Here is a 26,851-nt window from a genome sequence, read left to right as displayed (position 1 = left end):
CAGGCACATGCCCTTTATTCTCTGCCTTAAATCATGCTGGGAAAAAAGCAACAAAACATCTGTGTAAAGTGTTTTTTTTTTGTGTGTTTATTTTTTTTGGAGGTTGGGTTTTTGTTTTGTTTTGTTTTAAATGGGAGGTTTTGTGTGTTTGTATTAAATGATCTGATGTGATTTCATTAAAACTTCCTTAATGTCACAGGAAAAATCAAAACAGTGGTGAAGATTCAGATTTAAAGCAAAGGAGAAGGTAAATATATAATCCATAGAAGCCATTAAATGATTGTGAAGGTAATTATAATATTTTTGTTTCCTGCATCCCCTCCCTCCCTTCCTTCTTGCCCATCATCTTAAATATTAAAAGGTTTGTTATGTACTGCCCATTTAATCTTTTATTTCCTGTCTTACTTTTGATAAAACACTCTGTAGCATAGCCTCATCACAGCACAGATTCCTGCAAGCTGCCTTGCATGTTGGTACTACACCATGCTAGAAACAGTTTGTGGAAGCTTGCTAAAGGCTTCTCTGCAACTTGAAAGTCAATTCCAGAAATTCCAGCTTTTTGATTTTGTATCTGCAGATTTTGTTTAAAGTTCTCCATCCTCCCAGTCCAGTTTTAATTAATCTGTTTTGAAAGCAACTGCACTATCATTTGAGATTAATTGTCCTGCCAAAAGTAAGTTTACAGACATATGTGACCTCCTACAATCTTCTCGCAGTCTTGCACATTTTTTGCTGATTTTTTTCCTTAAGGTTTTCCCCTGCTCCACCTATGCAGTACTGGCTAGTTGTTACGTTTCCAAATAAACTCTGGTGTGAATTCAGGTCTGCCCTTCAACAACTTCAGCTTGTGACAGATTTTTGCATCTGGAGTTCTCTAGAGCCACATCTGCCTCCCATGACTCTTGTGTTGTGCTTCTTCCCCCTCCTGTTCTTCTCCTCCTTGGTTGCTGGAAAAAGGAGGCAGTGTAGTGAATTTCCTTGTCAGAATCTCTTGAAGATTGAGAAGGAGGGAAGTACTCCCAGGATGTGATTCACTGCTGCAGCACAGACAGTTCTGGCAGAGACACAGACATCCCAGGGACAATCTCAGGAAGTCAGGGAAAGTGTTGACATGCTTTGCACCCATTATGATATAACAGGTAATTTTTTTTAAGGATGTTACCATTACATGCCAACAGTGGTTGTGCTGTGGTAGGTGTCTAGCACATAAACTGAGGGGGATTTATTTAAGCATCTCAGGTGGAAAACCCCAGTGCTCAGAAGGGACCTCTTCCCACAGGCTGTATTACATTACCAATGTACAGGTTGGTTATTGGATAGACCTTCTCCACTTTCTCACTATTTAGCTGCTTTCCAGTAGTTATAATCAGAAAAGAACTGCACCGGAGTATGACCCTTCCCTGTCAACTGTTTCTCTGAAATACCAAATCCTGCAACCCTCTTTACGCTCCAGGTCCCTTCCTAGACTCTGTTCTGTGTTGTTGCATTGTTTCTTGCTACTTGTGTCAGACCATATAGTGATACCACCTAGAAAATACCAAGTACATTGCAGGACCAAGAGAACATGAGAAAAATGAATGAAAGATGCTTTGTAATTGTAGAGATCAGGATGATCTCATGTGTTTGTGGACCTGACTTAGGAAACCACCTTTATTTCCATTTTTGGTATTTTATTCAGTTCAGTAAAAGCTCATGTTTAATAGTCAGTGAAAGATAATATTCTGATAGCCAGCATAAGCAGCTGCCAGTGATCTGACAGCTGAGCAACCCTTCTGTCACCTCAAAAGTGCTTTCCTGACAGGGAACATAAAGTAATTTGATATGCAATAGAGAAAAAGTGGATCAGATTTCCATTCTTAAAAATCTAGAAGAAGTATTATCTTGAATCTGAGGAAATAAGATGTTTTATCTTGTACTTCCTCTGCCACTTTGTGATTTTTGCTGCCTTAGTGCCTTATGGGGTAAATTGCTTAAATCAGAGTAAGAAAATACTTGAAGTGCTGAGAACTGTAGAAGAACAGATTTGTTCTAATGACCTGGAAGTGTGAAAGAACAATATTGCTCAGATGACCTAGTAACGTTGAGATGCAGGAGTAGTGGAATATTTCTTTAACATCTGATAAGATTTTTTGGGAAAAAAGGTATACTTTGGGACATGTAAGTTCTGCTGCAGTTCTAGGTAAATTATTTCTCTGCACATGTTTGTGCCAGTCTTTTGGACACTGTCTCTTAATCTTCCTCCTTCATTTGGGGTTATGTATTTCTGTAGTAACATACATGTTTCTTATCCCCAATTTCAGCTTTACTCACTAATTTGTATTTTTACCTGAGAAACTGACTATCATGAGCCTCTCAAATGGCTTTAAATAATGAGCATGAAATTTGGGGATGGGGAGAGGTTGCTGCTTGTCCTCTGGGGAAATTTCACTTTTCCATGCCTGTTCTCTTCAGACAGGCTGAGTTGAACTGATTTTTCTAGGTTTTAGTTGCCCTATTATTCTAAAACATTTCTCTTTGATTGGGAGCTGAGGTAATGATTTCTTAGTTTGGTGGGGCAGTATAGGGTGGGGGTGGGTGACACCGGACTCCATAGACATAGAAACATGCCACAGCAATTTTATAAAAGCCATAATTCACTGATATTATGGAGAAATTCATTAGACTCTCAGCTGTGTCAGAAGGACATCTGTAACAGTGTCCTAGTTTCAGAGACAGAAGGTAGAGTGATGTGTCCTTGACCAGATAGGACACCTGGGGGAGGTCCATGCTGCAGACATTCTGTTCCCTTTGAAGTCTCTGTTGTCTTCTCTCATCCTGTTTAGACTCTTCTCTCTGAACTGTTAGAACATGCAGTGACCAGGTGCTTGTCACTAGCCTCCAACCTTGTCACTAAATGCTTCTCCTTACCTGTTACCTATACCTAACAAACTGCTTTCACTCCTCAGCTTGTTTGAGGTGTAATTTAACAAATCTGTCCTCTTAAAACACTGGCCTTTGAAAGAGCAAAAGAAAAGCCACAAGGCACAATAAAGTATATGGGTCTGCCAACAGCATCAAGAGTTATCCCTTTGTATCTCCTATTTCATGGTCAGAAACCTCAGAAGGAATTTTCTGTATTCCATTGCAGGAAAACCCGGCAGTAACTCCTGATATCTTAAATCCTTCTAAGCCAGCTCATGTTAATATTGGTCAACTGACAGGGTCACAGAAAAGCATGTGTTTTTTACAAGGCATTTGGAGACCATAATCACACTAAACAAAGATCCAAAACAGCTTTTGATGAGAGTGCCATTTTTTAGGACCTAGCCCAACAATACGGTGACAGAGTCCTGGTTTCTAGGATCAGAGCCCTGACAGCTGGTCTCTCTACTTCAAAATGTTGATCAGTGGCAATCAAGGATTTAAGGGTCTCAGATAGTAAGTAGCTAAGCACTTCTTTCTGCTGAGAGGATTTTGTCTGTAGGTAGGCATATGCCCATTTTGGTTCAGCATCAGCCTGTTCCAACAGTCTTTTTCAGTAATAAATAGAGCTGTAATTGTCACCTTACCATTTGAAGCTTCGCAGTAAGAGGTGATACAGAACTAACTGCTTTAACTCATGCTCTCATGACACACCATCTTTGTAGCTATGTATCGGGTCATCCCAAAGGTGTGTTGGGATGTGCCAATGGACACACTTCAGCCTGGCTGTATTCATGAAGATCAGCAGTCATAGTGAGTGGTGTTACTTCATACTGCCTGACACTTGAAAAAAGATACAAACTTACTAGAAGATGGAAGTTGAAGTGAACAGAAAAACTGATCTGATTAGCATTTTGTTTTGCCTGCAAAAACCAGAATTACTGTTGTTTCTGTTGAGTGTCCCACAGTGTGCAACAAGGAAAGAGCCTGAACATGTGCAGTTTAAAAAGAAAACATTTCACACCTGTGGCATGTACACAAAGAATGCTGAGAGATAAAGTAAACAAAAATGCAGAGCAATGATTCAAAAGCAAATTTGCCATCACTTGACACTGCACTCCCAGTGCACCACTTTTGAATCACTTATTTCCAATGAATTAATGAGAAAAAAATAGTATGATATTCAGGCATAGACAAGCCTCTAGAGTCTTTTGATTCTGATTTTTTTAGTCTTTGTAGTGTTGTTCATTCCTTACTTAGAACTTCAGTACTTTTGATGTTAGTCAATAAATTATTCTTGAAATGTTGCTTTTCTCCTCTCCAGGTCACGGTCTCGCTGTAACACCAGCAGTGGCAGTGAATCAGAAAATTCCAACAGAGAGCATCGGAAGAAGAGAAACAGGTGATCTTTATATATTTTAGACATAGAAACATGGAACACAAACAAATGGAGATGGACTTTTCTGAGATGGACATAGTAAGAAGGAATCTAACATGTTTTAGAAGTATACAGTCCTCTTGAGGCAGCTTAACGTCATTTTGTTTAGTAAGAAGAGAGATAATTGCCAAAAGGCCTATGGGATGAATGCATACTCTCCTGTTGCTTGGGAAGAACTCATTAATGAAAATCAAATATGGGGCATAGTTACAAAAGATTTGGAATATGAATGCGAATACAGTTGATAATAGTGATGACAAACTATTCACAGCATGTGCTTCAGTACATCAGAAATTTCAAGTGCAGAATTTTAGCAGAGAAAGCTTTTGAGGATAACAGAAATAATATTTTTATTAATCTGAAACTCAGTCTTGTTCTAAAATACGGGCATTTAATTGTATAAATATTTTTATTTTCCGAAATGTAAAGTGTGGGCCTAAGCTCAGAATGTGTAGAGTGTCGGCCTTTAGTAGGACAACAGTGTTAATACCAACTGGTGCGAGCAAGTTTTGTTTTGATATTCTGTTTTTCTTATTGCTCATATGAAAAAGCATAACAAGTGATTTATTGTAGAAAAAAACCCCCATGACTACTTTAAATTGGCAACTTTTATGTTGCAATTGATAACAGCATTTGAGAGGTATTTATGAAAATATATTTTTAGAAAGCACATAGATTTACTCCATATTGCATAAACAGTGTAAGAGAAATATCAGTGGACAAAAGAGTAATTGTTTTAAGGCAAATTTTCTAAGAAGCTGTCTGCACAGGCTACTACAATTTCTTTTTGTCAAACATTTAGTACTATTAGTGACAAACGATTTTCAGATATTTGGAAGCTCTTAGAAATTATTATATGCTATTTAGTGCTGCAGAAGTATGCAGTATAATAATATTTTAAGCATGACTTGCAGTATTTAAAGAGATGCCAGAAAGTCATTGTGACATTCAAATGGGCTGACATAAAGCATATCTGAGCCATGAGATTTCTTTTGAGTTTACTTATATTAGAGCACAGTCTTGTGAGATACTTGGTTAACAATAACCTAGTGTATATGGAAGATTTGTTTTTCAGGTGAGCTCTGAAATTTGAGTGAAATGCTGAGTGTAGTTTCAGCAGTCAGTGTGTAAATGATGTTTTGTATCCCTTTTTCTTAGAATACTCTTGCCAGGATTTTTCTGCTGTGAAACTTCTTATTCAGGAAGTTCCACAAGCAGGTGAAGGAAATTAGGGACTGACCATAACAATGTTTTTAAGAGCTTCTTGGAATATAAAGATTGAATTGTAAGAAGGATTAAGTACTGCTTATCATTTTCTGAAGAACAAAAGGGCCTTTACTAACCTTTCCTCACCTCATGAAAAAGTGTTTAAAATTAAAAAGGAAAAAAAAATCAAATTGTGTGGATTGTTTTATGTTTTTCACATTTCCAGAAATTTAAGATACATCAAAATTGTTAATGTTGCGGCATCTCTTACTCTTAGGTGGTCATTAAGAATCAGACCAGATAATAAGTTATTATCAGTGTTAGAGTAAACAAGTAGAAAATGAGCTAGAGATCTGAGAGTTGTTCCATGTCATTAGGTGCAGGAACACCACTAGTCATAATGATTTTCTGCATTTTGTTAGCAGCCATGGCAGAAACATAATAAGCTGAAGGAGTACAGGCACTGAATAGCTTTCCTGTTAGCAGAGGTGAGTCAGCCCTAACAGGGTTAAATGGGACAATATAATGAGGCTTGCAGCTGCTGTTACTCAAGTTGTACCTGTTGCATACATCAATACTAATTTAATTCCCATGTCCCTGGCACAAGCAAACACAAAGTTCTATTGTTTCAGTGGAATAAAATGACTGAAAAGAATCTGCTTCTTGTCACAGCGGAGTAGAATATATTGTTCATGTGAGAAGAGATCACTGTGAACTATTTATCAGATGAAAGCAAGTTAGCAGATAAAGACAGAAAAGCAGATGAGAAGTTCTGAAGCCACAACACTGGAAAAATGTTAGGGAGAAACTCTTTATTTGGTCTCGGTGTTCAAGGTTTCACTCCATCATATGAATGTTTTATCCCAACCAGATGTTCATACAAAGTTGAGGAAGAAAATATGATGAGATACTTCAATCACAGAAGAAACTTTTTTGCTTTTTTTAATGTTGTGATGGAAATCTATTGTGTATAGAGAAGTATATTAAACCAGTAGACAATGTGTGCTGGAGCATAATCTTCTACTTGACTACACTTAGAAGATCCATTTGATTAGAATCACAGAATGACTGAATTATTGAGGCTGATAAGGACCTTTGGAGGTTATCTGGTCCAATCTCTCTGCGTAAGGTGGTCATCTATGGCTGGGTGCCCAGGGCTGTTCCTGGACTGCTTTTGAGTATCTTCAAGGAGAGAGACTCCACCACCTCTCTGGACAAGCTGTGCCAGTGCTCAGTCATCCTCAGAATGAGAAAGTGATTCCTGATGTTCAGAGGGAGCCTCCTGTGTTTCAGTGTGTGCCCTTTGCCTCTGGTTCTGTCACTGGGCACCACTGATGGGAGCCTGGCTCTGTCCTCTTTGCATCCTCCCTGCAGATAGTTAGGTACCTTGATGAAATCACCCTCAGCCTTCTCCTCTCCAGACTGAACAGTCCCAGCTTTCTCAGCCTTTCCTTATGTGAGAGCTGCACCAGTCCCTTAATCATCTTGGTGGCCCTTTGTGGGATTCTCCAGTTTGTCCATGTCTCTCTTGTACTGAGGAGCCCAACAATGGACATGGTACTCAAGATATAGCCTCACTTGTGCTGAGTAGAAAGGAAGGATCACCTCCCTCGACCTGCTGGCAGTAATTTGCCTAATGCATCCCAGAACAACATTCAGCTACTTTGCAGCAAGGGCGTGTTGCTGGCTCATGTTCAACTTGGTGTCCACTGGGATGCCCAGGTCCTTTGCCACAAAGCTGCTTTCCAGCTGGGCAGCCCCAGCCTGTTCTGGTGCTTGGGGTTATTCCTCTCCAGGTGCAGAACTTTGCATTTCCCCTTGTTGAACTACATGAGGTTCCTGCTAGCCTATTTCTCCAGCCTGTTTTGTTCTCTCTGGATGGTCACACAATTGTCTTATGAGTCAGACCCTCCTCCCAGTGTGGTGTGACCTTCAGACTTGCTGAGGTTTTCTGCCCCATCATCCAGATCATTAGTGAAGGTATTAAGCAGGGTTGGACCCAGTACTCACCCCTGGGGTACACCGCTAGTTACTGGCCACTGATGACCACTGAGGTTATCTCTCTCTTGCTCCAGCCTTTACCTCTGGTCTCTGGAGCCTGGGATTCCTGAAGGCTGGCCTTGCTAGTAAAGAAAGAGGTGAAGAAGGCATTCAGTACCTCAGCCTTTTCCATGTCCTGTATCAGCAGGTCCCCTGTCTCCTTCAGCAGAGGGCCCACATTTTCCCTAGCCTTCCTTTTGTCACTTGTCTGCTTACTGAAGCCCTTCTTGTTGTCTTTGACATTCCTGGCCAGATTCAATTCCTTTTGGGCTTTGGCTTTCATAACCTCATTCCTGCATGCTTGGGTAATGCCTCTGTATTCCTTGCACGTTACCTGCCTCAGCTTCTGCCTTCTGCATGGTTCCTGTTTGTATCTGAGTTTAGCCAGAAGCATCTTGGACCATATCTCATTGAACTTTTCCAAGAAGATCTTTGAAAAGACCGCTGTCCTGAAGTCCAGGGTTGTGATATTATTTTTTTGCCCTCCTGTCTTCTGTCAAGATCCTGAATTCCAGAATCACATGGTCACTGCAGCCAAGGCTGCCTTCAGCCTTCACATTCCCAATGAGCCCCTTGTTGCTATACATTGGACTTAAATAATAACTTTACACTTAAATATTTTGAATGAGGTTTCAAGAATCAAGTCTTCAGAGTTCCTTGCCTTAAGAGAAATTACTATTGCATAAATGTATCTTGCTATCATATGACCTGAAATGAGGAAAAAAGCATCTCTTAAGTCAAAAGGCGATTGGTGATAGTGTTACGATTTTTTATTTTACCATCAAGTCTTACTGAAAACAATGCCTAAAGTGTCACTGTGGTAGCTGTTAATCTCAAGCGGTTTTGTTTCACATGCACATAACAAGGAATCTTTTTCTATAAGGCATAAACCAAGTTGTTGCCTTGTGGGAACAAAAAGTGGAAAGATTGAAAGGGAAGTTTTAAGGGACTTTTGCAGTACAAGGGCAACACATTTTTTGCCAAAATTACCTTTCCATGGAAGTTTGGGGTTTGAGTTAAAATTTCTTTAAATTGTTTGTTTGTTTCTGTCATCTCTGTTGCCAAAGAGCATAAGATTTTAATGAAAATTGTTAGGAGTTTATTATTGTGTCTAAATAATGTCTTTTATTTAGAGACTGTTAGCTTGGTCATCCTTTACAGTGTTAAATACGATCATTTTGCAGCTGCAAAAGGAATGCTTAATTTCTTTTTATCTCCACCTAGTAGAGTTCTGCCATGGTACAGTGGTACTTTGTGCTGACACCGGTTGTTTTAACAGCTGCCATGGTACCTTATATATTTAGATTTTTGGTATTTTGCTCAAATTAAAGAGATAAATAACAGTTATTACCACTGTTGTATGCTACAACAAGAAAAAGAAGGGAGGCAAAGTAGAAATCTGAAGAATCTGGGAATAAATTAATGCATTGCTATGGACTGTGCTTGCCATGCACAGAGTAGACTGGAGCAGAAATGATGTGCTTATGCCCTTAGTGAGAGGTCATTCGAGGTCAGTGTGGAAGTGTGGCTTCAAACACAGAGATGCAGGATCTCATGGGCTCTGTGCCAGAGTAGGGACCTTGTGATCTGGTGTGTTGTGTGGATTTCCTGAGAAGAGTGAGGAGGTCTTGTTACTTAATGGCAAGCATCTGAATACCTCCCTTAGACCATGGCTGTCTACTTGACCTGTTAGGAGTTGTTGTTTGGGAGCCGTGGGTTGACATACAGTCAAGCCGTGGGTTGACATACAGTCAAGCAGGCAGACCTGCTACCCATGCAACAGTGCTGGTCTAGCCCCCACATTTTGTCTGTTTGTGCAAGTGACTGTCATATGTGGGAGGCATTTGATTGTGATTATACCATGTGGGATGATTGCTTTCTCCACAAATTGGATGATTTGGAATGAAAATCACAGTTCATTACTTGTTGCTGTGTGAGTTCTTCTACTAAATCCTTAGACAGAAATTTATGTTAATCCCTTTCACCAGATTACAGGTTTAGAAAGACTTGCTTAGAGTTGAAAACCTGATGCTGTGGTCTTCTTCAGAGGCTTGGTACCATTTGGTAGAGTTGTGGTCATTTACAGTAGCTGGGAATCCAGCTCAAAATTCATTACGCTTGTGAGACAAGATCTGATTAAAGGAAGAGCAGCAGCCTGTGTATCCAGTTTAGCCTGATAAAATGCAAAATTCAAGGAGAAAGGTATATCTGTGGAGAAAAGCAACAGCAACAGCATGCTTTGTATTTCTTATCAGTCACATCTTCAGTGTAATCCCTTCATCTCTGTTGGTTTGTTAGTTTGTTTTACCTGTCAGTCTTCCTGGTTTTTCTTAAGCTCCTCTAGTTTCTTCAGTACACCAGTCGCACTGTCCTATCAGAGAACTCACTTTTGAACTTACGTCTTCCAAGGTTGTTTCTAAATCCCTGCTGAATTTTAAATTCACCACTGTCACCAAGTATATCCATGCCTTAGCACTTCATCACATAGCTCCTATCAACAGTCCCCAAACTGTGAAGCATCTGTAGAGCTTTCAATGGCTAAAAGCTGACAGACACAACACTTAACCTGGCTGATTGTGTCATTGTAGAGTTACTTCAGCCTGCTAAAAAATGTGTGAATTTATAAGACTTTTATATTTTGTTTAATCTGTACTATATTCCTATAATAGATTCACGGAATTAAAAGAGAGAAAGAAATAAAAGGTATATCATGTGGTTTAGAAACAGTGAAACAGTGATGGGGCTAAAGCCACAGGGGTGCAGTGGCAGGATTACATGTGTCTAGCGCAGGCAGGAAGATCTGCATGCATCCTGGGCTTTGTTGCAGGTCAGGGTGAAGGGACTGCTTCCTCTGAGCAGGAGCTCGCCAAGGGTGTCCCTGACGGGTTTTCCCTGGCTCCTCAGAAGGTGCATGCTGTTACAAACTATTTGAAAAAGTTTTAGTAGCAGAGCCTTGTATAATGATAAGAGGTTTACACTTTCAGTGGATGAGGTGGGCTGGAATATGTTAACAGGAAAAAAAATTCAGATGTTTGTCTTAGGCTGGGAAGACCAATTCAAGGTGTGGGCCTGTTCTTAAGAGCCTGAGTAATTTCATTTTTTGTTTGTGCTTTTTCTAATAAACAAATCAGTGAGTTTTCTTTGGTACAGGTTCTTATATTTCAAGATAATTTGGGAACATTAATTAAAACTTAAGAAGATGAAAAGTTAAACTATTGCGTTGCAGGAGCTGGATTTCTGTGGGGAAAAAATAACCTGTTGCTTCTTAGAGCATCCTGCATTGGAGACCTCAGGCTAAATTCCCAGTACTTCTTTTGCAGATTACGGCAAGAGAATGACATGGTTGACTCTGCTCCTCAGTGGGAAGCTGTGCTGCGGCGTCAGAAGGAGAAAAACCAGGCAGATCCAAGCTATCGGCGATCCAGGCACAGATCTCGATCGTATGTAACCCTTGCCCTCTTTGACATGAAAATTAAGGCTGCTGTGGCATGGAAAGAGCAGGAGGAGTATGTCCAGTATGGTGGTGGCTCTTGGCTGTGGAGAAATGGAGACTTTCATGTGATTTGTTTTCACATTAGCAGATTTGTCTTTGTGTTCATATTCCCTTTGTTTAATGATTTGAATTTCAGGGCACAAATATTGCAGGAAGGGCCTTCTGACTGAGCTGCTCAGGAACTCTCTCCTTTAGCTCAGATGGAGTTCTGAATGGTTTTTGTGGCTCAATGAATATTAGTTCTGTAATGAGGACAGCGACTCCCCTTCTGGGCAACAAGTCTGTGAAGACATTGAGATTTTAAGTCCCTTCCAGCCCTAGCCATTCTATGATGTGTGATAGGTGCTGGCATTTTTTCTGAAACACATGCACACTTTTTTAGTCATATAACGTCTGCTGATTTCTTACAGCTGAGACCAGCTGCTGATGTCTCCATGTCAAATTACTATTGGCAAGTAGCAGTCAGAGATTTATTGCATCCTGATGTCAGGTTATCTGTGATGGAGCTGTGCTGCCAGGCAGCGCCGTTCCTGCTGACAGCCAGTTTTGACACGGAGAAACTACCAGCTTCTAAAATTAATTTCTCAAACTAATGAAAATGCTGGTTTATTTTAATATTTTTTCTTCTAATGGCATGTTTCTGGGGTAGAGACACACTGCTTTGTATCATGTTTCTGTCTAGCGTAATCTGCCATCCAAGCAACCAATCCAAAACCATTCAGTCTGATGCCCAGCAGGCAGAGCAAGGCAGGCAGGGCAGGATCTGGGGTGTTGAAGAATGAAGGAGAGCTGTGCGGAAGCACTGGGAGAGAAGGCATGAGAGAACAGTCTTGGGAAATGTATCCCCATCCTTGCTGCATGGCTATCATGGAAGAGTAGCCAGCCCTGAGACTGATGTCACCCTGTAACACACTTCCATAGGAGGTACTTACCACTAATGTTTTTCTTAAATTTACCCTTCATATTATTTCATTCATTTCCTTTGAAACCATAATACACACTGAAGTTTTCACTATCAAAATCCTCTTGTTCTGTTCTTAGTTGCTTGTGTTGCTAGAACTTGTTTCTGTTTCCAGCTTCATAGTGTACAGTTTTAATTATCTTATAAGAAACAGAATTTGCTATTAAAATTCCAAATATTAGAATTTCTGCTTTAACTGGCTTTGTACAAACTTGCTCACTTTCAGCTGCACAAAAGTCAAATGCTATTAGGTGTAATTATGCAATGATATATTACAAAAAGTCAGTAATATTAAAGCTCACTTGTATGGAATCCATAAAATATAGGTGATTAAGTTTCATTTACATTTTTTTACTGTGTACAGAAAGTGCTGTAAACTAGGAAATGTACTCAGTTAATATTAGTTAAATTTACAGCCAACATTTTTTTTTTCCCAGAGGCCAAGTAAATGTAATTTCTTGGACAGCACGGGCTCCCTCTTGTGTCTAACTTAACTTATTAAATGGCTTTAAAAAAATAAGACCAACAAAATAAACCCAAACCTCACAAGTATGGCAGAGATCCTTAATATATGCAAATAAGAACTTAAAAAAGGTAAAATGGGAATTCCTTTCAAAGTGCTTTAAAAAAAAGTTTAGTAAAAGGCATTTAACTATTAACCTGCAGTATGTTACAAGAGCATTTATTTAACATAGTTTAGCTCAGCTGTTTGCTTACATGACTGAATGCAAGTCAGAGGGAAGAGAAACCGTGTAGGGTATGGTTGTTTTTGTTTCTAATTCTGTTTATATTGTCATTTCAATTTGCACATTTAGGAATTGCTACAAATGCTACTTCATTTTAGTAGTGCAGATAAGTCTTTCACATTAAGTTCTGTATTGCAATCAGTTTAACTAGAGGTTCACTTTCGAAGCATGAAGTAATGGCTGAAATATTTGTTATTCTGCCTGGCACAGTGCATTTAATTTGTTTGATAATGAGTAATACTTATCATTGGTGGTGGTAAGGTGGTGTCTCCTTTGTCTCAGGAATAAAAATATTTTACAAGAATTTGACCTTTCCTACTCTTAAAGGAATCAGAAAATGGAGAAAGCTCCCAATTCTAGTTTCACAGGATTTGTTTTCAAGAGTTTATGTAAAACATCTGTGTAGCCAAAGGGCTTTTTTTAATTAAGAAAAATCGCCATTAAAATTCCATGGCTATTTAAATTTACCATTTGTGACTCAAACTGAAATATTAATAAGGGTGCACATGGAGACACAAAAAATAATGTAGACCTTATTAATGTGTACAGTTATTTGAGCTTGTGAAAATGAAATAAAAATAAAAAATGTCCTGGAAGCTTATCACTTACTGGGAATTCCCATTAGGTTTCTCATGCATTAGAAAGTCTGATCAGTGTACAAATTGTGCAGAAGCTATTTATTCAGATACTGCAATAGGACAGTCTGAGTATACATTTTATGTAAAAACTGTGAGTTTTATAACAATTCAGAGTAAAAAGAGAAGAACAAAGTGATAGAGGGATTTTTACATGGCTTTATAGATTTAACAGAAGGATTGCTTTATTGTGTGCTGTAAAGAACGACACACATCAGTTTCCTATGCAGCATATACAATACCTACATTTCACTTTAACAAGACCTTTTTTTTTGTAAGTTTTTCTTCATTTTTCTTGCAAAGGATGGAGGAACAGGCCTTTAGAAAGAAAATGCTTTTATTAAGATACTTCATCTGTATCATATTTCTGGATATTCTTTTGCAGATAATTATCTTGAATAAATGCTGTGAGGCTATCCCAGTATGGTAACACTTTCTAAACAGGTGAAAAATAATTAATGTCAAGATGGGAATTGATAAAAACAGTTTGCTCAGAGGAGTACTTGTGTTTATCCCTTCCTTCCTTCCTTCCTTCCTTCCTTCCTTCCTTCCTTCCTTCCTTCCTTCCTTCCTTCCTTCCTTCCTTCCTTCCTTCCTTCCTTCCTTCCTTCCTTCCTTCCTTCCTTCCTTCCTTCCTTCCTTCCTTCCTTCCTTCCTTCCTTCCTTCCTTCCTTCCTTCCTTCCTTCCTTTTCCTTCTTTCCTTTTCTTTCTTTTCCTTCTTTCTCTTTTTTTTTTCTTTTTTTTTTTTTAGGTGGGGAGGATAGGAGGGAGTGGGTTGTGGGGCAGGGTTTGGGGTTTCTTTGTGTTTTTTTTTTTTCGTGAGATGCCATATTGCTAAACCGGTATTTTACAGCAGTAGGTTCCTTATTATAGTGTAGTGGCAGGGATGGAAGAAGAGAGAAAGGCATAGACCACAGAATTAAATGCCTGAGGTTGGCCGCAGAAAGCAGGAGGTTCCTAGAAAAAGGAGAAATTAATGTCTTCTTACTTAACGATTCTCTTTCCGCGCTTGCCCCACAAATTAATATTTCTTATCGTGGGAGAGGCTTCACATGATGTTGGTGGCGTGTGAGACCTGAACACTCGTATTTCCATGAACAATTAAAAGCCATGAGCTGATCAGATGGGTGGGTGGTGTACACAATACCCTGCTTTGTGGGGAGCCTGGGTTTGGGAGTGACCCTGAGGCTTTGCTTCCTCAGGCAAACTAGGGCTTGTAAGCATTACAAAGCTTTCGAGAGCTTTCGCATTCCCCACTGCTGGATTATTCAGCCTCAGGAGAGGATGCTTGTCTTCCCAGCCCCAGGGCGAATGAAAGGTTTGCAGCTGCTCTTTTGTGAGCAGCGGGTTGCATAGAAAGAGCAATCAATTCAATACTGAGGGGTGAAAACAGCTGTTAAATGCCACTGCATACCACGCTACTACATCAGGGAGTTAAAACCAGAATGGACAGATGTAAGAAGATAAGTAAATGTGAGAAGGGAGAAGGAGAGAGAGGAGAAGTGAAAATAAGATAAAATTAATGCATTGAAATAAACATAAACATTAAAAGCCACAAAAAGCTCTGAACGCTGAGAAAAATCGGTCTGCAAGCTGCTTGTGGCCATAGCTATCACGAGGACCTTGGGCAGTAAGAACAGAGAGCAGAGCCGTCTATCAGGCAGGGATGGGAATTGTCTGGGGCAGATGTGTCACGCTGCCTGGAAAGCCATTGCCACCTTGGAGCCCGAGAAGGTTATGGATTACTTTGTATTAGGCCCACTAGGTAATCACAATTGTGAGGTTGTTTCTCACCCTTCTGCCTCACTCTGGTATTTATAAACCATTAAACTAATATTTCTCAGTAGTTCTGCACCTGTAAAATCTAAAAAAAAAAAAAACACCTCAAAATATTACCATCCATAAATAATCAGCCTTTACACTGACATTTACTGCAATATAGATGTCTCTGAAAATTATTTCTAAGCTGAAGTCTGGAAATGAGCCAAACACAGTAATAGTGAAATAAGAAAACCGTGAACCTGTTAGTGCTAGAGAGCAGTTTGGAATTATTTCTGATACCACTCTGCCACTGGGCAAGGGAGAGCTGGTTTAACAGACACTAAGACACAGAACTCTGCTGTCCTCCTTGATCTTAATTTAAATTTGTGTTATGTCACTCCAAAAGCATATGATAGGGCCTTTTGTTTAAATAAAAAAGGGGAAGCTGTATGATCTGATGATGTAAGACAATATTGGAGAAACTATGACTTCAGTGGGAGCATTAATCTGTCTAAAAGTTACATCCCTCACATTTTAAATTGTGTGGAACAGTCTAGCTATGAACACTGAGTTTATGTAATCCCTGTGAAGAGTTATCTGATCTCTCCATGCAAATGCAGTCCCTGCCACCATGCAAAATGCATATTTATTACTTTGCTGTGGGTTTTGGTGAATGCTAGGTGCAGCTTCAACAACAGTGGTGGCTTTGAACTGACCCTGCAATAAAATAGGATAAGAAAAATAAAAATAAAGGGAATCCAGTTTGGAAACAATATTTTCTGTAATTCAGAGGAAAAAGTGAGGCATGGTATTCAGGCTTGTTTTACTGCCTCTCTATGTCTGCAACAGGGAAATAACAATTTTGGCCAAGTTCTTTATCTGTGATTGAAATACTTGCTAAAATACTCATGTGAGTATGCATTGTTGTTGATTTTGCTTGGGTGTTGTTGGTTTTTTGTCCTGGACATCACAAAGGTAAATGAAGTGAGCAGAAATCCTTCTTGGAACTGACCAGAAAGAGAGGCTGTGCTGTGATTGCAGCTGAGCAACTGGTCCTCTTCACTGGTGCTCACTTGGCATGGCAGGGAATTACTGGTGTGTCAGTCTGGAGTGGTCTGTCCCTCCTCCTGCTCACAAAGGGCACCGTGGGCTACAGGACATTTCTGAGGACTAACACAAAGGTGTAATTCCAAACCACACTGTCCTCAGCTGGATAAGGAGTGGCAATAGCTGGTCATTGATTTATCTTGGAAAGTTCTGCAGTTGTTTATATTTTATGCATATGCTGAAGGCTGGTGGAACAGGAATTGTGATTGAGAACCTGTCATTCAAGACATTACTTTTCAGTATAAGTGCTGAAGTTTAACACATTTTCTGAGATAACAAACCTTAAAATTGAAATCACATTTACTGTTATTTCTCTGCAAGGTCTGCGCTGTTAAAAGTTATTTGAACAGCAACACAGCAGATTGTTTTTCACAGTTCTGTCTCTTGTCTTTGTTGGTATTTATAGGAGAAGCCCAGATGTACAAGCTAAAGAAGAACTTTGGAAACATATTCAGTAAGTACAGTCCTTGCAGAGTCAGAGTGACTGCTTGGTTTGCCTCTTAAGTAGTTATTCACACCCCCTGCTCTGTGGATGTGAGGCATTATATTCCGATTTAGTTATGTGCCACAGTAAATTATGTGAGTGTTAATGACTAGCTGTGTGTAGAAGACACTGCAGATCACTGAATACACTGAATACAGATGACCATTCTATGTGGATGAATTATTGATTAAGAATACAGGATTTTAGAGATTTACTCCTCTGTGACTTCCAAAATGTCCTTGTTTATAATTGAGTATGAGGCCCCCTTTTGCTATAGAACTGCCAGTTAGAAAGATTGTTAGCTATTCCAAAGCATATTCGATGTTCAGTATAAACAATGTTCATATGTGTTGTGAAGCAACAAGAAGAGGTGAGAGAAAGGTGGAACAGGATGCAACACGCATTTGAAGCAATCCAGGTGAAGTTAGACACATTTCTTGATAAGTTTTCTCTTTTGATGTTAAGATAGCTTCAGGGCTGACAGCAGCTTGTTTCAGTAAATCTTTTCAGCCTGATATAATAAAAATAAGAACAGTTTTGTGTTTGGAAGCTACTGTTACATTTTTTACTTTCCCTAATCCTTTCTAGGAAGGAGCTTGTGGATCCATCTGGCCTGTCTGAGGAACAGTTGAAAGAAATACCATACACTAAAATAGAGTGAGTTTATGTCAGGATTTTAATTTGTGAATATGAAAGTCCACTTTTCTTATTTTACTGTGAATTCTGTCATACTGAAATAGGAGTGGGTTTATACATAATCTCTAAGCTTTTATCAGCTCTAAATGATCATCTAGGATGGGTTAGGTGAGGATACTTCAAAATTGTCAAACCTAATATTTTTTATTTCCAAAATATATATAAAAAATCATCTTAATCTCTCCCTATCTCACGCACACTCTCATGAACCTGCTAGATACCTGTTTGTTCTGTATGTCTCCCTATGCCATCTATAAATCTGTTTTATATTATACACTACAGAATTAGAGAGAATTGGATGCAAACAAGCAAATCACTTTATTTCCTAAACTTCTGCTTCCTTTTAAATTTTTATTCTGGTCATCTAAGGCACTCTTTGACCTGTTCAGCCCCTTTCCTAGCTTGTCATGGGCAGCTGCCAGGGCATAGCTATTTCTTAAGAACCAATTCTTTCTATTTCACTGTGATTAATTGCCTGTTTGCGGTGCAGTGTGTTGGTGCAAGCAGCTGCCTGTGGCAGAAAGGGGATCCTAGTTTGCATTATAATGTGTTTCCACAACACCACTAAACAGAAAAAGCTGACTTCAAAGCTGTATATATTAATGCATTCATTATTAAATAGTTTCATTCTCAAATATGGGCATGCCAGTTTGTGACCTTTGCAATTTGAAAGCATTGAATTCCAAGTACAGGCTCATAAGAAAAACATCAGCCTTTTAATTTCAGCGAGATTTAATTTCAGTGTAAAAAGCTGTCTGTTACACTTAAATTAAAAAAAGGGAGTATCTTTCAGTCTGCAATTGAATTTTTTTTTGTGCCGAAGATCTGGTTTACTAACCTACAGTTTTGAATTCTGTGTCTCTCTTAGGACTCAAGGTGACCCGATCCGCATTAGGCATTCACATTCTCCTCGAAGCTACCGTCAGTATCGGCGGTCCCAGTGCTCTGATGGAGAAAGATCTGTCCTGTCTGAAGTGAAGTATGTGAAAGTCGTTGTTAGCAGTGAACTGTTGTAGAGGGTGGCCCAAAAGTTGTTCAAAGATCATGGTTAGATTAGAAATGGCATGAACGTGGCATAGGATTCAGGCAACTCTCTAAATAGTAGGTCTTCAGAGCTAAATGACTAGAACAAGTACAAAAACATTTCTGGTCTATTCTGTGCCACAGAGGCTTGCTTGATTCTCTTTCAAGGGGGAAAAGCTGAAAAAGCCAAAAGTATTGTTCTTCAGTCATGATGTTTCCTAAGGGATGAGAACTCATGAGTTGCTTTTTAGATACCTTCATCCTTCATAGAGTTAAGATGTCATCTACATTAGCTCTGTAATTTGTTTCATGGGAACTCTAGACAACCCCTTTCAGCAATGGGTGGATCAGTCTTTCCTAGAAGATTGATGTGTAAAGGGTGTACTTACAAACGGAAAAGTGACAGCTCTATTCTCAGTTTTCTTAAGGCCTTCAATATCAAAAGCAGTCTTGCTGATGGTATCACTCACTTGGAAGGCTAGTTTTAGCTTGATGGCACCCTGACAGAGGTGTGACACCCCCATAATTTCAGGGGAGACTCATCTTATATGAAGGTAGGCCACTTGTGTACACCAGGAGGAGAAAGGCCCCTTGAGAAAAGATGGGATGACCTATGCCCTGGAGGTGCCCCATGACTACTAAGGATCAGCATGGTAGCTTTTGGATGTCTTAAAATCAGGTGATAAGCATTTCCAATTTTGCCTTTCACATCTGTGTAGCTGTTCTTCCTCTGCACAGTTAATAGTTTACTTCATTATAGCAATATCAGTTTTGTAATATCGTAATTCCAGTGCAAAAACTGATCTGGTGCCTCCACTGCCTGTTACACGATCTTCAGATGTGAAAGGTCCCAGCATCCAGTTGACTCAACAGGTTAGTAGTTGTGCATCCTTTGCAATTTTCCTTTTTTGGAAGGAGGAGAGGGAGTCTAGTGCTCTATTTAAATTATCTTTGTTTTTTTCAGTGAAAATGAAAGCTGGCTGAGATTTTTTCAGAAGTGTGACTTGAAATTTTACATACTCGTTTATATTTACAGTGTTTATACTTCCAAATATACACAGTTTGGTAGCATATGCCCCTGCAAACACCTGCTTTTGCTGCTGGATGACTCCTTCCCAATTTGAGTTTGATGCTTCCTTAAGATCAAACCTGGTTCTCCATAGGAAGAGAATCAACTATCACAATTTCTTAAAATATGGAAGTGTGTTTGGGATGCAGTTGTAATCACAACCTACTGTCATTTACTTGCTGCTTCTAGGAGGGTTTCTTAAAGTTTTGTTGCTAGGGCTTGAAGCATTGCTTTCTTTCTTTTTTTTTTTTTTTTCCAAGTGGTGAATGCTTTTTACATTATTGAAATGTAAAAAGGATATAACTTACCCTTTTAAATGTAATCACTAGCTTTCATCTTACATTATGGTACCATATCTCTCAGATTTGATAGTTTTATTAAGTGCAAAATGTGAGAAACAAATTGTATTAAAAAAGCACTTGCAGATCTCTTGCACAAGAACACAAAAGGAAAACCAGAACACAGAATGGCGAATTCCAGATTCCTGACTTTTCACATCAGTCATCATATCTGTTAATCTGGCATGTGAATATACCAGAACTACATGCTGCACAGAATACAACCAGCAAAACATGTCATATTTTATCTAAGCACCTAGAATAACTGATAATTGAATGATTTTAAAACAATAAATAGATGTTTCTCACTGTAAGGCTAGTTAACACATCACCTCTTCTTTGACAGAAATCACGTTCAAGGATATTTGTGTTCCTGCATGTGATGGAAAAAGATGAGCTGTCCTTGATATTTCTGTAAGGACTTGCTCCAACAGAAAAGGGGAAGTTGGTATACTTCAGGCTAAAAACATCTAAGTGCTTTGTAGAAATAGGTAACTTGTGGGATTGAGTCCTGTTAAAAAATCACATTTTCTTGTTTCCAGTTTTATCAAATACAATGTGGCTTAAATTCATGCCCTGAAAGGAATTAATATTACAATGTTCAATGTCCACAAAACCCTCTCTCTTTTCTCTCTGCCCAAGACCCCCACACAACAGTGGCCATTAATTCTTTGTAAGAACTTGCTTGCAGTGTTTTGCTAAATATAAAATAATAAGTTGTGGCATTTTCTGTATATGGAATATGAACCCAAATAGCACGGAGGCGCAGCATCTGGCAGGGGAGAGGAAGCAAGAGAGAGAAAACATTCTGTTTGATCAAATAAATGCAGAGACTGTAATATTCCTAATGCGTATATATATAAATTTACATACCCTTACACTAAGGCTGTCATAGCAGCAGTTATTGAACTACAGTATTTAAATTTTGATATACCTTTTCAACAACATGTTTTAATTTGCTCCCTTCAGAGACAGAACGGATCTAAAGACAGCCTAATAGAAGAAACATCTCAGCTCTCCACTAACAACATCTGTGGAAAACCCACCACTAAGATCATAAAAACTGTACAGGTGTCACGCTTCAAGGTGGAGACTTGACTGCTGTAACTGAGGATGGTGAATGGATTGTATTATTTGGAATCAGAGAATTTGTGTTTGTGTGTGCAGGGGAAGGAACTAAAGTCGTTGTGGTAGCAATTTCTTCAGGACACTCAGAGGAGCAGCCTGCTTGCTGGAAAGATCAAGCAATACTTTTATCACTGACACCATTCTAGTGGTATGACTGGTCAAGGAGAAGCTGCCTGATCAGACTACCAAAAAGAGAAGTCTTAATAAAACTGAATGTTCAGCAGTTACATTTCCAAAAAATGAAAAACAAAAAAAAAATTGCTGCAGCAAAACAGGCTTTATGGTCTGCTCTGTAACTGAATAGCCTTTTTCCAAAAAATGACTGTTAACTGACATTGTCAGGACTAGATGCTTCAAGAGAAGCAAAATAGTCATATTTTTGGCCAATTGTGCAATACAGTGTGATATGGGGAGAATTATCTTCACAATCTTATATGGGGATCAACTTGTGTCCTGAGACATAAGGACTGATAGCTCTTACAAGGTTTATTTTAGCCTAGCACAGCAGCAGATGCTTGTGTTTTAATACAAATGTTGACCTGTTTTAGCTCAAAATAATAGACTTGGTAACATGCTGTAGCAGTGAGTTCCAGAAGTGATACAGACTTACTTTCCCTTGGCAGTTCTAAGTGTTCGCAATTTTGAATGCCCTTTTATGTAGAGGGATTGTTTAATTGAACATTCCATACCATAGAAATACATCTGTCACCTTATAGTAAACCACACTGGAAAAAAACTGGAGAATATGTACCAACCCACTGTATTAAGACTGCTTAGCAAGGCACTTAAGTACTGGTTAAATAAAACTTGTAGAGTAGGACTTAAGACAGCTAGCAATTCGCCTTTTTTATTATTTTATTTTATTTTTTAAACTAGATTAGCAAAGACTGCCTTAATCTCTTTTCATGGGAAATAATTGATGCTAGTACCTTATCATACTTTTCTCTGAGCCATTTCTACAATGATAAAATGATAAAGGCAGTATTTCAGGTATGATAATTACAATTTTTTTCTATTGTTACAGTAGTAATAGTATTAATGATGCTGCACATTGACTGGGTTGTCCTCTAGTACATATCTGAAGTGATGCCTAGCTCTTCTCCTGTCCTGTATCACTTTGCACATATAGTTGAAAGTCATTCCTCTGCTTCCCCTTTGTCCACAGTCAGCACACTGGGTGAGCCTTCTGGCATTGCTAACTTATTAAGAACCTTAGTAAAATCTTTTGTGTTGTTAAAGTAACTTTTGCTAAGTGTTAGCCCCAAACTAAATATTGATTTTGTCAAATTAATTTGGCTGTAGTAGCTCATGTGCCTTTTTACATCTGTGCTTAAACTCAGCCCCCACTGCCTTCACTGAATCACTGAAGATTTGCAGTGATCCTGTGTCTTCTGCTCCTAGCAACACCATACCAGGGGTCTTTAGCCCTCTCGGAAAAGCAATACTGTTTGAGAACTGGAGTGAGCATAAGGCATCTAAGTTATGCATTACAAGAGGCATGGGATTAGTAATACACATTTTAAGTAACAAAACTGAGAAGTGAAACCTTGTCTGATGTGTTTTATTTATTGTTTCATGATCTGAGGTGATCATGTGTATGCTACAAGCCAGGGTGGTAGCCATAAATTTTGTATATTCACATCACAGTATGGATCTGTCTGACGGTTAGAAGATGCCACACTGCCAGGGAAGGCAGATTCACTTCATAAATATTTTTATTTGATCACTTATTTTGGACAATTCTGCTTCTTCAGTCTCAGTGAACAAATCTACGGGAAGGAAACAGCTTAGAACCCCCCCTGTGGTGAAAATGCTATTTTCATGGAAATTCTTCAGCATTTCCTGGATTTGCTGTTGATTTCATCCCAGGACCTTGTTGGGCTTGGCTTAGAGTATTTGCTCAAACTGTTTTTTAAGTTTGTTAAATGGTTTCATTGTAATTGCTCCAACTTAAAGTGTTCCTTTTGGATCTGTTTATGACTTTGTGTACTATACTGACAAGCACCAGTTAAAAAAAAACCCAAACAAATAAAAAGAAAAAAAAAAGGAAAAAAAAAAGAAGAAGCAAAAATAACTGAACCCCAAAGGGAAAATAACCCACCACTGTGGCAAGGATTGTGGTGATACAGATTCATCTAGAGCATCACAGTCTTTTGGGAAGACTACTGAAATGTGACAGACCACACAAGAAGTGGTTACAGAATCTGCAATGAAAGCCACTCATTTCTTCAAGAAGGTGTTCCAAGCTGGAGCATTATGCACTTGCTTGTAGTTTGTTGCTTACTAAATCATTGTCATTATTCTGCATTCCTTACTCAGGCACAGACAGAAAGAACATATCTACTACTTTACGAGGATTTGTGTTACTATTTGAGAATTATCTGTGCATAGTGTCCATATCATGCGAATCCTCAAATACTGATCAAGAAGAAAATTACTTGCAAGGTTTACATCCAACCTCATGTTTTCACGTATCTTGTAATCTGCCTGTGGGCTTTTGTGTATTAGTGCTGGATACCATAAGGCAAGTGTGTGGTATTTCACTTATCTCACTGTACCTTAAAATAGGCTTCTATCAAGTCTAATATTGATAGGTTTCAGTTCTTAAGTCAGAGGGGAGTTGTTTTGTAATCAAGCCAACTTTTTTGCATTTAAAAGAAAAACTGACAAAGTCCTGGATTTGGGTTACCGGTCTCTCCAGTAAGACTATGTGAGAAACAGGTGTGAGTAAATCTAATGCTAGTCTGGGGCACTACAGTACAGTTTTGTATCCACAAAACAAGGACTAAGCTTAACACACTAACATTACATGCTAAGTGTCAATGCTAGAAAATGGCAAAACTGGGACAAGGATGTCACTGTCAGCTGATAGTACAGAAAAAGAAACTTAACTCCATATACATGAGCCTCTTTCCCTTCAAGCTTCTTTTTCTCAGTCTTTTGAGGAAAGGAACATTTTCTTGTGATCTTGTTATTTTTGTGTGAGATAACTACAGGTGATCAATCATTGAAAGCACTTATTGTGTCACACACTAAACCAGCCCTACATGTGTAAGTGGCTGACCTCTTACAGCTCTGAGCTACACCTTGTCCTTCTGCCTGTTTGCTGCCCTTCCCCGTGTTGCTACCCTTCTCTGGCTTTCTTAGGACTTTCATTGCCTAGAAACAGTTGTATTTTCTAGTCTGGGTGTGAGTCCAAAATATTTGTACTCCCTGAAGAGTCAGGCAGAAAACAGGAGATGTGTAACTGTGTCAGGCAAAGTTTAGCCTGGGTTTGGATGCAAATAACTGACCTGTCCACACATGGACAAAGGACTGGTATTTGAGACATTCTCATCCTAATTCTGCTTCTAGTCTGCTGAACTGATCTCAGGCCAACAGTTTTAACTGTACCTCTGCATTTACCTCTCCTGAGACTTCCATAAGTGCTAAGAATAGGTAAGCTATGGAATTCTTTCACTTATTCATTAGCAACACCTACAACACAGGTATATACCTCTTTGTGAAGTATGTGTTTTATACAATAAAGAGGGCTTGCCAACCACACCACAAAAGCATTTTTGTATATTCCGTATTGGTCCCCTTGCTTGTGAGCTGGATTCTTTCATTAGGAGCTAGTCTTGACCTGCTGTTTTCTACACCACACTTCTTACCAATATCCCTAACTTTGCAACTTCTATTCTAATTGAGCTCATTATATTGAAGCTGTTTGTTGGGGAAAAAAAAAAAAAAATCACTACCACTTAAGTTGCCAAATCTATCATCTTTATACAGGTGAATATTGAGCTGAATAGATAGCACATTCTCTTTTTGGAAAGCCTGTTATTTCAAAGCTCTCTAGAAAGATGTTTGAAAACAACATACATAAACATATCAATGTGATTAGTATGTTCCATGTACATTAAGTATTCATGAAGCAACTGTGTGCTTTATTTTAAATTGAGTTTGATAGATGGCTGTGTCAATATTTGTGTCCAGATTATTTAAAAGTCAATTAAAACTTGAATTTTAGGGCTTTCCATGGTTGTCTCTGTGTCTTATTTTTATTACAAAAAGGAGCAAAGCCTTCAGAAGCACTGATATATTTAACAACACCATCTGGTACAAACAGGTGTAGTACCAATTAAAATCCACTTGAGAGGATACAGCTGTTCCAGATTAACTATTTTTTCTATTACCAGAAAGTTGTCAGCTTGTTTTATACTTCCAGTTCATATCCATACTACATTTTCATTTCTTACCTAAAAATAACCAGAAAGCAGCAGCAGACTACAGAAACTGTCAAATGAAGCACAGATGCAGAGCCAGTGTGTCAGATATTCTTTCCTTAATGTCTCCATTTTATTTTCTCTACGGTATTTGTCTCCTTGGTAAGAGTTGTGGGTTGACCTTGGCTGGATGCCACGTGCCTACAAAGCTCTCTGTCATTCCCCTACTCAGGAGGACGGGTGGAAGAGGCAGTAATATGGAAAAATATCTCTAGGGTCAAGATAAAGTCAGTTTAATGAAGCAAAAGCTGCAAATGGAAGCAAAGGAAAACAGAAGATTTATTCTGTCCTTCCCATCAACAGATGATGTTCAGCCAGTTTTCAGGAAGTAGGGCTTCAATATGCATAGTTGGTTGATCTGCATAACAAACATTCTAATAACAGGTATCTGACCGCCCACTTCCCTCTTATGCTTTCTTCTAGCTTCTGTGGCTGAGCAGATGCCATGTGATACGGTATATCCCTCTGACTAGTTTAGGTCAACTGTCCTGGCAATGTTCCCTCCCAAGATCTCACCCCAGCCTACTGGGCAAGAAGAGACAGCCCTGACGCAGTAGCCAAAACAGTGGTGTGTGTTATCTTCCTAGCTACCAATACAAAGCACAGCACTATGAAAACTGCTATAGGAACTACCATCTCAGCCAGACCCCAAGAATGAAGAAAACCACTGCCCTCCCAGCTGGTTACAATTTAAATGATGCACCTTACTCACTATAATATTACAGTCTAAAAAAAAAAATAGCTAGGAATATGCAGTTATTTCCTCAATGAGGATATCAGAATGTACTTGACATGATTCTTAATACCACCATTACATTTACTACAAATACAAAACAGAACAGATGTACATTCAAGAATGCCCCCACAGGCCACCCACTGATACGGTATTAACAGACCTAGCCTTAGTAAACTCAAATGCAGTGTGCAAAAAGCTTAAAGAAGTTGGGACATGACAGTTTTCTCTCTACGCACACCTTTTGAGTTCTGATTTGCAGCCTTTTATACCAAGAGGCCACTTTCACAGAACACCGGAAATAGGTAACAGAAAGGACTGTTGGTGCTACTCTAGCCTAGTGCACAGATCTGTTCTCTTGCTCCCCTAGACCACCTCACAATTTTTAAATACTACTAATTTAAAGTATCTGTCAGACTTTTTGTTCATGAAAAGCAGAAGGGGGGAAAAAAGAATTGAGGAATCACGAGGGTTTTTTCCAAGGGTACAGTCCAGTTAGCCATTCCTGAAAAGGCAGTCCTAATGCTTAACACCATACTTAATGTTCACCAGCAGTACTATTTCAGTAAAGAGTGCCCTTACACCCATCTGTTCCTCCCGCTGCCTCACTTATTCTTTGTTTTACAGGTTATGAAACACTGAAGCTTAAGATTCTACAGTTTTTCTTGCTGAAAGAGAGTTATGTTTTAGACAGCCATCCATAAAACTTGGCATTAGCTGTTGTCTTGAGCTTTTTTGTAAAAGAAGTCTTAAAAGCTACTCCTGCCAGTCTTGCACTTGGAAAAGACAGAAATCTTGAGAACAGAAACATAAATATTTCTTT

At 39.0% G+C, this 26,851-nt stretch overlaps 1 protein-coding gene across 4 annotated transcripts in view; it reads left to right on the top strand.

Moving 5' to 3' along the window:
* The window catches only part of EPB41L4A (erythrocyte membrane protein band 4.1 like 4A), a 142,327-nt gene extending 117,281 nt beyond the window's left edge, over nucleotides 1-25,046 (top strand). For all 4 annotated transcript variants that reach the window (XM_051642778.1, XM_051642781.1, XM_051642779.1 and 1 more), the window contains 8 exons: nucleotides 200-247; nucleotides 4,226-4,303; nucleotides 10,906-11,025; nucleotides 16,696-16,743; nucleotides 17,362-17,430; nucleotides 18,338-18,448; nucleotides 19,284-19,365; nucleotides 20,869-25,046. In XM_051642778.1, coding sequence (XP_051498738.1) covers nucleotides 200-247; nucleotides 4,226-4,303; nucleotides 10,906-11,025; nucleotides 16,696-16,743; nucleotides 17,362-17,430; nucleotides 18,338-18,448; nucleotides 19,284-19,365; nucleotides 20,869-20,997 — 685 coding nt within the window. In that variant the 3' untranslated portion in view covers nucleotides 20,998-25,046. The remainder of the gene's footprint in view (nucleotides 1-199; nucleotides 248-4,225; nucleotides 4,304-10,905; nucleotides 11,026-16,695; nucleotides 16,744-17,361; nucleotides 17,431-18,337; nucleotides 18,449-19,283; nucleotides 19,366-20,868) is intronic.
* Nucleotides 25,047-26,851: the final 1,805 nt, after the last annotated feature.

This window comes from Apus apus, chromosome Z (assembly GCF_020740795.1).
Source record: "Apus apus isolate bApuApu2 chromosome Z, bApuApu2.pri.cur, whole genome shotgun sequence".
Classification (NCBI taxonomy): Eukaryota; Metazoa; Chordata; class Aves; order Apodiformes; family Apodidae; genus Apus; species Apus apus.
This window is presented reverse-complemented; position numbering and strand designations above follow the sequence as displayed.